Raw genomic sequence first — 9,460 nt, forward strand, 5'->3', positions numbered from 1 at the left:
CTCTCGAGAGTTCACATGGGGAGGATTTATGTTCCAACTCTCCTGAGGGATACTTTTGAAAGATGTAGCCCTCAGGAGAGGTGAAACATAGATCCTACCTATGTGAACTCTCGAGAGAGACTGAGAGTTTCCTTTCCAGCCCTGTGATTGGCTTATCAGCAGCCAATCAGGCAAAGCAGAAGTTATCCTTTTCGTAGACTGTGTCGACAGAGCCCACTCCTCAAGTTTATATTCACTTCCCTCTCACACTTTTCTTTCAGTGTTTTTCAGAATTTCAAAAAAAAATATAGAGAAATTAGATTTTTTTCCAATTTATGCATCATCAAATCCATAAGAATGCCAAACGACTATTTCCACCCTTTTTATTTTATGGAATCGACAGTTCATCATTTTACTTTCATAAAAAGTTAGCTAAAGGTTATTTTCATGCATTCCTTAATACCTATTGTAGTACATTTGCAGTTTTACCTGACAGTTCCTGACACACACACACACACACACACACACACCCAGATGCTCAAAGAAATAAAATAAACTTTGACACAGCTGTAGTTTTTTGCAATCATTTGTGTCAATTAACGTAGTGTATTGTACTTTAGGGTAAACCGTTCGTGTCTTTCTCATTTTGTTCTTCTCATATTTCTAACTTTATTTTTTTATTCATATGATACTTATTATTCATTTGGATATAACTTTTAGAGCACTTATCAATTTGCATGTCTAGCAGTTTTAACATACACACATATCTACAAATCACTGGATGCCGAGTCCGTAAATTCCTTGCTAGTACTAATTCCCAGATCTTACTCCCGTAAGTTGATGTCTTCACACATATAATCCTTAGCTTCACCTTCTAAGATATCTTGAGATGCCATGCCCATATGGATGTGACGGGGTCCTTAGGACTATTATTAGTCATAGAAGGGAAGCCATGACCTTTAATACTGTTCAACAGCTGTGGAAACAATGCAGGGGAAAGATGTGTTGAGGGAACTAAAAATTCATCATCTCTATTTTAGGTTGGGAAGCTGGTGTTGCCTAGGCTAGCAGCCTCACCATTTCAAACGTCGAGGTCTGCCCACTTTGATCTCATTTCTCCAGTGACGTGAAGCAGTGGATGACTAATTTCAGTTTATTCCGGCCATTGTTGAATTTCTTCGTGACCATTGCAGAGCTGCAACATGATAATCAAGTAAGAAAATATTGTTAAAAGTTTGAGCAGTTATAGCACATTCAGTCTGCAGCATTCATGCCACTGATAACTCCCTTATGGAGGTGAACAGGATAGATCCCTCTCTGATACCAGAAGTCACGCCCACGGAACAACCCTAAAGCTATGTCTTCAATATTTATGCGCAAGTGCCCCCAAGTTGTCTGTCTCCTACATATCCCTTGTTTATACTTGTACAGATTAAAGTAAATGTATAAGAAAACATACCTTTCTCCCTCTCATAAATTTCATATTATTTTGTTCAAGACAAGGCTAATTTATCGATGTTTTCTTGTCAAAGGTAAATCTCTTTAGTATACACTTTGTGATCTCCTAAGTATGCACTTGGTGATCTTATAAAAAAGGAAAGGTATTTGCAGTTAGTCTTCAAGAATCTACTATGCATTTCAGGTAAGTGGGATGAGGTCAAAGTCACAGGCTGTTTTACATTTGTTTGGTCTTTCTGATTCCGGTAAATTCCCTTTTCTGTTTGGTAAATAGAGCACTTAGGCTTTGTTCTGGGGAGGAGGCAAACCCAGCAAAATCCCAATAACCTCGACTGAATGGACTTTCCTTCAGTGAAACTGTCAGAATGATCCTGGATGAACTCTATAGATTGATGCTGCTCTAGTTAACATTCCTGAATGTTATCTTTATTTAAATAAACTGCGAGGTCTTCTACCCGACACAAAGTGTATTAACTGTCACTGAAGGAAGAGTCTGTTGTGAGTGACAAACGTGCTATCTAAGCAGGGACGTCGGCATATTTATCACAACTAGGAACGAGCAAGATGGTACGTACTACACCAAATTCCGGAATAGAATAAATGCTTGAGAATTCATATGTATAAAAAGCTGGCAACATTTGAAAATAGTAATGGCTATCAGAACTGCATAATGGAAGATAGGGTATAACATAATGAAGGACCAGAATGTATAAAAAATCGTTTTCTTCGCCCACCCCCCTTTTTCAGGCTATTCTTATATTTATTTTTGATACAAAAATCGCCAAAATAAAGGAGTTAAAAACTCTTTAAAATATTATGCAAAAATTGGTATGACTTGCTGCACACTCTTTGAGAAAGAAGGGAGGACATTATTTACGAATATTAACCGGAAGGATACCTCTTGTGACCCTCAAGAAAGTGTCTCTCAGTTTCAAGTTTATCCTTGGCAAAGGATGCAATTTCACAAATATTTGACAACGTAGGTACTATGACAGAAATCAGGTGGCATCTTTCAACACTTTAACAGACTAATCCAGGTAAAACCGTCAAAGGCAAAAAAGTCACAGGAAAAAAAAAATCGCATTAATCTTTCCTAGCTAGTGGCCCCGATGGTTTTAATCTGGTATGTATCCACGACATCCCTGCAGCGTGTGATTTTTTCTTACTTTTTTCCTGTGACTTTATGACCGGCCATCCCCAGAGTATCGGTATAGACATCACCGAAGAATCGATCTATGAAGATCTTAATAACTGAGAAGCAGAATTTCTTTATTTCACTCAAACTAAACATTAAATTGTTATGACGAACAGACATTCTTACGTTTTACCATGGTCCCTGTGATTTTACTACCAATGGAAGTTTATTTCATTGTTTATTTACAGATAGAATTTGCGCAAGAGCTCTCAGATTTGTTCACAATCAGAAAAATTTGGTTTTCTTTGATTGGTTTGGCAGAAAGGTGACACTGGCGTGACAGCTACTAAGGTCATACAAAGCGTTATAAATAAAACAATGTAACTGAAGAAAATATCTAGATCAGCAATTTTGTATTTTTTATTTTTATTTTGACAATCCCTAATTTACTACGAATTCATAGGCTTATCCCGAAACGCCCGAAAGAAGAAAATGTCCAATAGTGACGAATTAATCAAAATGATCCCGGCACATGAACAGGGAGTAGTGTAGTACCGAGCGAACGTGAACAGTTAACTTCTGAGAACTGATAAGGACTCAGGCGATCAATCAGCCGAGCGCTTATTTCTTCGAACATCAACTGGCGATGCAGTTTAACGAATGATAGATTACCACGTCATTATTCAAGTAGTTCGTCCCTTTATGAAATGGTCGTTGTAAACAAGTAAATCTGTTGTAGATATGTGAATTAAACCTGAAAATGGACGAAAGGGAAGTGAGCACGTATATTTAAACTGAGGTGTTTAGTGATGACATCTTTATAGTGATTTTTGTTGCGACTATTTTTAGTTTTTTTTTTCTCCCCACCCGCGACGTAACACTACGCGTAGATAATACAAACTCGTGCTTACTTTGAATAATGAAAAATAGTTATATCGATAACCAAATTTTGTATTGTACTATGTTGTTCCTGTTAACCATGTAAATGATATCACAGACTTGAAATTCTTAGTTTACTTGGCGTAGTAATCAAAGATCCCCTCTCGGTGGAAGGGAGTTCAAGGGACATCACGAGAGTGTGAGGCGAGGCTCGGGCGCTAGCTAGTATCTTCCAACACAGCTGACTGAAGTAAATCGAGTCTACCCGTACGGGCGTTCTCACTACATCATGGCTTCCAACGACAAGAAGTGAGTAGCCGATTTCCGCAAATATTTGCTTGTTTTGCATAGAATGACAGTGTCTGTAGATATTTTAAAGGTGTCGTATTGTTGATAAAGAGATGGTTGATCGCCTCGAGATAATGCAATTCTTTTTTGTTTCGTGCTGTTATATCCAAGTGGAGTTGCTTAAATCTGACATTTTGTGTGAGGGACTGCGTTGTCAAAGAGAAATTTATTTAGCGAATGTTTTAATTGCGATACTGTTTTTCCCTCAATATGTGCTCAGGTATTACTGAGAGACCCAATTTGTGTATGGACATGTTTGTAGGCTTGAAGAAACTGCAGTATTTATATTACGTTGTAAGTTCAAACGGAGCGCGAAATTTGATTCCAGATCAACTGGTGGGCCGTGTGTGAAGGGTTGAACGAACTCATGACAACCTTTCAACTTTTCCCGTTTCGTGTGCTTTTTAAGAATAAAATGTGTGTGAAAATTGAAAGTTAATTAAATGTGCGCAGTACATTATTCACCTTATCAGTGTTTGCGAACGAAAGCAAGCAATCGGTCGACGTTTGGACCATTGGCTGATAAAGCCTGATCTAATCTTTGGGGCGTCGAGACGTAGTCAATATCAGAATGATGTTAAATGCATAGCCTTTTGATGGAAAATTATCTTGTAAAGCGATTTATGTAAAATCAATTCGTTACCCAGCTTCAGGTGCTGAATTACAACGTAAACAATAATTGAAATGTCCAAGAAAACAGTTTTTAGGATTGCGAGACCTGTAACTTGGAAACAGGTTGTAGGGCATCACTACAGCCACCCTGAAAGTGACCTTGAGTGGCGTGTCAGCCATTCTTATGCAAGTGTTTTGCTCCTAAAAAAGTGAAAAAAAAAACTATTTTGTTATTCGTGGCATCGTCTTGAGAGCTATCTTTTAGAGAATTTGAATGTGCTTTTTCTGAGATGTAAACTTTCACTAAGATCACTCGGTAATAATCATACCCCCATAGCCCAGATTATGCCTCCGGGTATTGCCTGTGGAAATTAGGCTCTCTCTCTCTCTCTCTCTCTCTCTCTCTCTCTCTCTCTCTCTCTCTCTCTCTCTCTCTCTCTCTCTGTATATATATATATATATATATATATATATATATATATATAGATATTATATATATATATATATATAGTATGTCATATGAATTTTAATGGATCACGTAATTATTGGATGCCTTCATTTTTTAATGCATGTTTATAGTAAATATATTCTAGAATATTTTCCCATAAAAGACCACCATTTTTCTCCCAACCATAAGTGAACAATACTTAGCTGGAAAGGTCAAATACTTCTAAATTACAAAATCAACTGTCGAAAAAAAATATGTGGGTGATGTGTGTAATTAGTAGTAATATCCCCATGGAGATGGAACAAGGACAGTGCCAGATATCCATCCTAATTTTCTTGAACATAATCCAACATAGGGACACTGGGGTCTTATCTGGTCGGTTATGTGAATGTGGGTTTGTAGGATGGGAGGGAGGATGGGTTTGCCTCACCCCTCTGATCCTCGAGCCTGACGTGACCCGCTGGATCAGGGAGCTACAGTGGCTTTTCGTCAAATCATAAAGTTAATTCTAATTGGCATGAAGCTCCCCCTTCTTTCTTATGACTGAATACATTTAACAAATAGTTAAGTTTTTGGATGGAGGTTTTGGTATACCTTCAGAAAGAGAAGATGCTATGCTAACAATATTTGTGTGTAGGCATGTTTTGCTAGCTTCTATGAGAAACTAATTCAACCATTTATCTATACGTATTTTGTCACATTCAGTAAAAGTTCCCGAAATGCATTTAGGGAAAAACTAGAAGCATGATGTTATGCCTTTTTAGGAATATTCATACAAAGGATGGGGAGCCTATTGCAGTGTTTGCCCTTCTGGCAGTGGATCCTTTTATGCCACAGTTGCCTGCCTTGACCTGTAGGAAAGGGAAGGTGTTTCCTCAACAGCATTCTACTTCCTCATTGAGCTTGTCTTCCCCCTCTCATATATGTCTTCTCCCTCCTCTCACAGGAGGAAGTAGTAGTTCAAAGGAAACCTTTAGTAACAAGTACTGTAGGGCTTCAATTAAGCACTCATATGAGTCTCTAGGAAAAACAGTAGCTCTCAGACTTCAGGTGGTGATTGCTTAGCTTCTGACAAGGTGGGCATGGGCTTCACTTATTGTGTTCTTGGCCCTGTCCCAGCCCACTTGGACACTGCCTATCTATCTGGATTAAGCCAGCGTTGTGTTGGCACAGGCTTTTGTTTTTTAGTAGGCTGTAACATATTAGAACTGCTCCTGACTCTCCCTGATGTGATTCTCCGAGATAACACTCAAAGTCGAAACAGTGCACCCCGCTTGCTCTATATGTAGCTGCACCCTGGTCCATGTGCATGTGTGTCTTTGGGGAGACACTGGTTAGAGCACATGCAACCCACTTCCCTGCTCTTGCTAGGTCCAAAGACCATGTGCATGCTGGTAGCAAGATTGGTTCCTCCTTGGTTTTGCGAGTGACAGATTGTACCGACAGGTGTCTCATCCCAGGATGAGGTGAAGTTCAGGGGGTTACTGGTGTCAGGAGGAAATACATTTACTTTCCTTTGCTCCAGAGTGCCAAGTTTTTAAGCATACTTAGTTCTTAGAAGGTGGGACATGGTTTTGTCCATCTTTCTGAGACGTTTCTCATGAGTAGTCTTACTCTATGGAACAGTTTATAGTTGGACTTGCCATGAGTATTGCTGATGTGGCAGTGGAGTGGAGAACATTGATGTCTTGGGATTTTCTTAATGACTGTGCAGTGTTTTTCAAACTTTTTGTACGGGAGAAAAAATCTTCAGCCAAATTTTTGGTGTAGGGCTAAGCCTTCATGGTCTGGGTCTATGAAGAAGCCTGCTCCTCCTGAACCTTGTTCTTCCTTTAGAAAGAGAGGAGAGCTTTTCAACCCCTTTCACCCTCCTCTGCAAGGCAAGGCAAAGCCCTCCTCAGCTGCAGCAAGTAGGGGGATACCTCTCTGGCCATTGGGTAATAGGGAGAAGATGGGCAAAACCTGGTTATTCTTGGTTCTCTGAAACAACTGAGCATTTATTTCATGGACTACTGCCTTCCCCTTACTCAGATGTTGATATTTTCCAAGTTGATGGGGAAATGCATTTGAAATTATTATTATATGACAATACAAGCAGGTATTTTGTGCTATAAATACCCCCTTTTTTGTTACTTAAAATGCCCTTTTAATGCATTGTCTAATACAGTTAGGATATTCATAATCATATCTATTTCATCATCACTGTATTCAGGGCTACATGTACTACATGGTGCTCTTAAGAACATGGACGAGGAAACTGATTTCATCACTTCATTGCTTTGAACAGAATGAAAATTCACATAGGCAGAAATTATGGTGGATTTTCTGTACACACTGTATTTAAGCCCATTACTACTATTATATAGTCCAAAAAGGGTAGGCAACATTTTAATAGTGAATTTGATTCAGGGCACTGATTCATTTAATTTAACAAAGAAGTTGTTTACATTTTCGTTACCGGGCCAAACATATTACATCATAAGCATGCCTGAGCCATACTACGTGACGTGGAATGGTTATGTTAAGACTGCTTTCAAAAACTCCCACATTCAAATTACTTAACACTGGGGACAAAAGGTTACCCACTGCCATATCAAATTTTTGAGAGTAAAATTTACTTTGAATACACAAATTCTAATTTATTCCTTTTTGTGTGCTTGGAAATTGCGATATCCTGTTGTCTGTTCTCTAGAATATTCCGTGAAATCATCAAACAATTTTTAGAAATGAGTGCTTTTACTGGGATAGAAGACTGAGAATTCACTGCAATATCAAATAGTTGAATAGTGAAAGTGTCAGGAGGAATTAACAACTCATTGATTTATTTGATTTTTGGTAATTGGCATGACCCCACATATTGTAATTTTCTATGATTATTATTGTTACTGATAAACTCCTCTGAATATTGAATCCTTTTGTTCGATAGGACTCCAACTGCTCCCCGCTATGCCGACGGCGCTGCCTATTTCGACATGGGCGAACACACGCTGCGTGTCCCCATGACACTGCACGCCGAAAACCGCCAGCGCATCTGCAAGAGGGTGGCAGCTCGCGACGTCCCTCCAGGGAGTGTGATCCTTCTGCAGGGTGGAGACGACGTCAACCGACATTCTTCGGATGTATCCCACGTCTTCCGACAGGTGAGTTGCTTTGTGGAATACCACCTTTTCGAGTGGCTGTAGAAAGGACATGTGAATCAGCTTCAGCATGTCGTAGAACCTTTTGAATGTGCGTAGGAGGCTTAGGGATATTGAGTAATTGTACTAAACTGCCCATTTAGCTATTGGCTTTCATGAACGAGTTATTGGTGATGTCATCTGCGTGATACCGAAGGTAGCTTCGGTAGGATTTTTGTGACGTTCAATAACTGTAATAGGAGAGTGGATTGATACTGATGCTGTTAGGTTACAGTGCACCGTCGATGTCAACGTAGACAATTTGGAAAGCAGCTTGCATGAGCGTTTCGTTGGAAATAAGTATCTTGTTGACTTTAGTTTCTGAGGTCGGGTTTGTGCTGCTAGTTGGTCAAAAGTTTCATTTGTAGCGAACCTTCAAGTTAAGTCGATTTAGGGGGAAAAGGTATGAGAGGGTAAGATCATTTTGGAAAGATGGAGGACTGTTGACGAAAAGTGGGTAGTTTACATTGAAGGAGGAGAGGAAGACCCATAGAATGCTGGATAGATGGCATGGAAAAGGTCCTGGAACAGAATGTTAAAATATTCACGATCCCGTAGATGGTGCCATCATTGCTCCTCATGTGGTGCTCTGTAAGCATTACTTAAGCCTCTTTGCAGCGTCCCTTCCGCCCGTAGCTGCAACCCCTTTCATTCCATTTGCTGAACCTCTTTTCATACTCTCTTCTATCTTACTTTCCACCCTCACCATAATTGTTTCATAGTGCAACGGCGAGGTTCTCCTCTCGTTACTACTTGAAATCCTTTTACTCTCAATTTTCCTGTCAACGATGGATGACTTCATTGGTCCCAGCGCTTGGCCTTTGGCCTAAACTTTATATGCCATTCCAATCCTAATATCAAGGAAGCGAGTGTGTGCGCGTGAAGGGTATATGCCACATACCCTTAACCACCTTACAAAATGACAGTCGTAATATAATTATATTTACAAACACAATTATTGGTCTCGTGTCCCTTTTAAAAGGGGTTGGCGTAAGATAAGTCGACCATCGGTAATTGAGTAGTAGAGAGAGAGAGAGAGAGAGAGAGAGGGGGGTGTTAGTAGAAGGGAGATAAAATAAGCGTGGTGGGGGGTGGAGAGGAGGGGGGATGTCTTCGCATCTTCCATTAACACTTGTTGTTGACCAGAAATTTGCTTAATCTCTCTGCCCTCCTGACCATGAAGATTAACCTCAAGTTTCACAGTGGGTTCATAATTCATACCAAGTAAATAATTGTGAACTGTGAAAAAAAATAGGAGCTCAGCTAACATTTTTTCAAGAGCCGCAAATTGAAGGTCAAGGAGCCGCCACCCTTGGTATAGGGGCAGTATAGGATGTAGGACGTTGTATGCCGTCTGATGATCCTTCTCTGGGGAATGTGAGTTTCGTGCATGGAGACTGACCCGCGATCCAGTATTTCAAGTAT

General features: G+C 39.7%; 1 protein-coding gene across 2 annotated transcripts in view; it reads left to right on the forward strand.

Moving 5' to 3' along the window:
* Positions 1–1,166: 1,166 nt before the first annotated feature.
* LOC135221905 (xaa-Pro dipeptidase-like) overlaps positions 1,167–9,460 on the forward strand; it is a 511,321-nt gene continuing 503,027 nt past the window's right edge. Inside the window, exons 1-2 of one of the 2 annotated variants that reach the window (XM_064259900.1) lie at positions 1,167–1,192; positions 7,786–7,999. In XM_064259900.1, coding sequence (XP_064115970.1) covers positions 1,182–1,192; positions 7,786–7,999 — 225 coding nt within the window. In that variant the 5' untranslated portion in view covers positions 1,167–1,181. Of the gene's footprint in view, positions 1,193–3,602; positions 3,761–7,785; positions 8,000–9,460 lie in introns of those variants that run through there. The other variant, XM_064259899.1, reaches the window with a different exon arrangement.

This window comes from Macrobrachium nipponense, chromosome 3 (genome assembly GCF_015104395.2).
Source record: "Macrobrachium nipponense isolate FS-2020 chromosome 3, ASM1510439v2, whole genome shotgun sequence".
NCBI lineage: Eukaryota > Metazoa > Arthropoda > Malacostraca > Decapoda > Palaemonidae > Macrobrachium > Macrobrachium nipponense.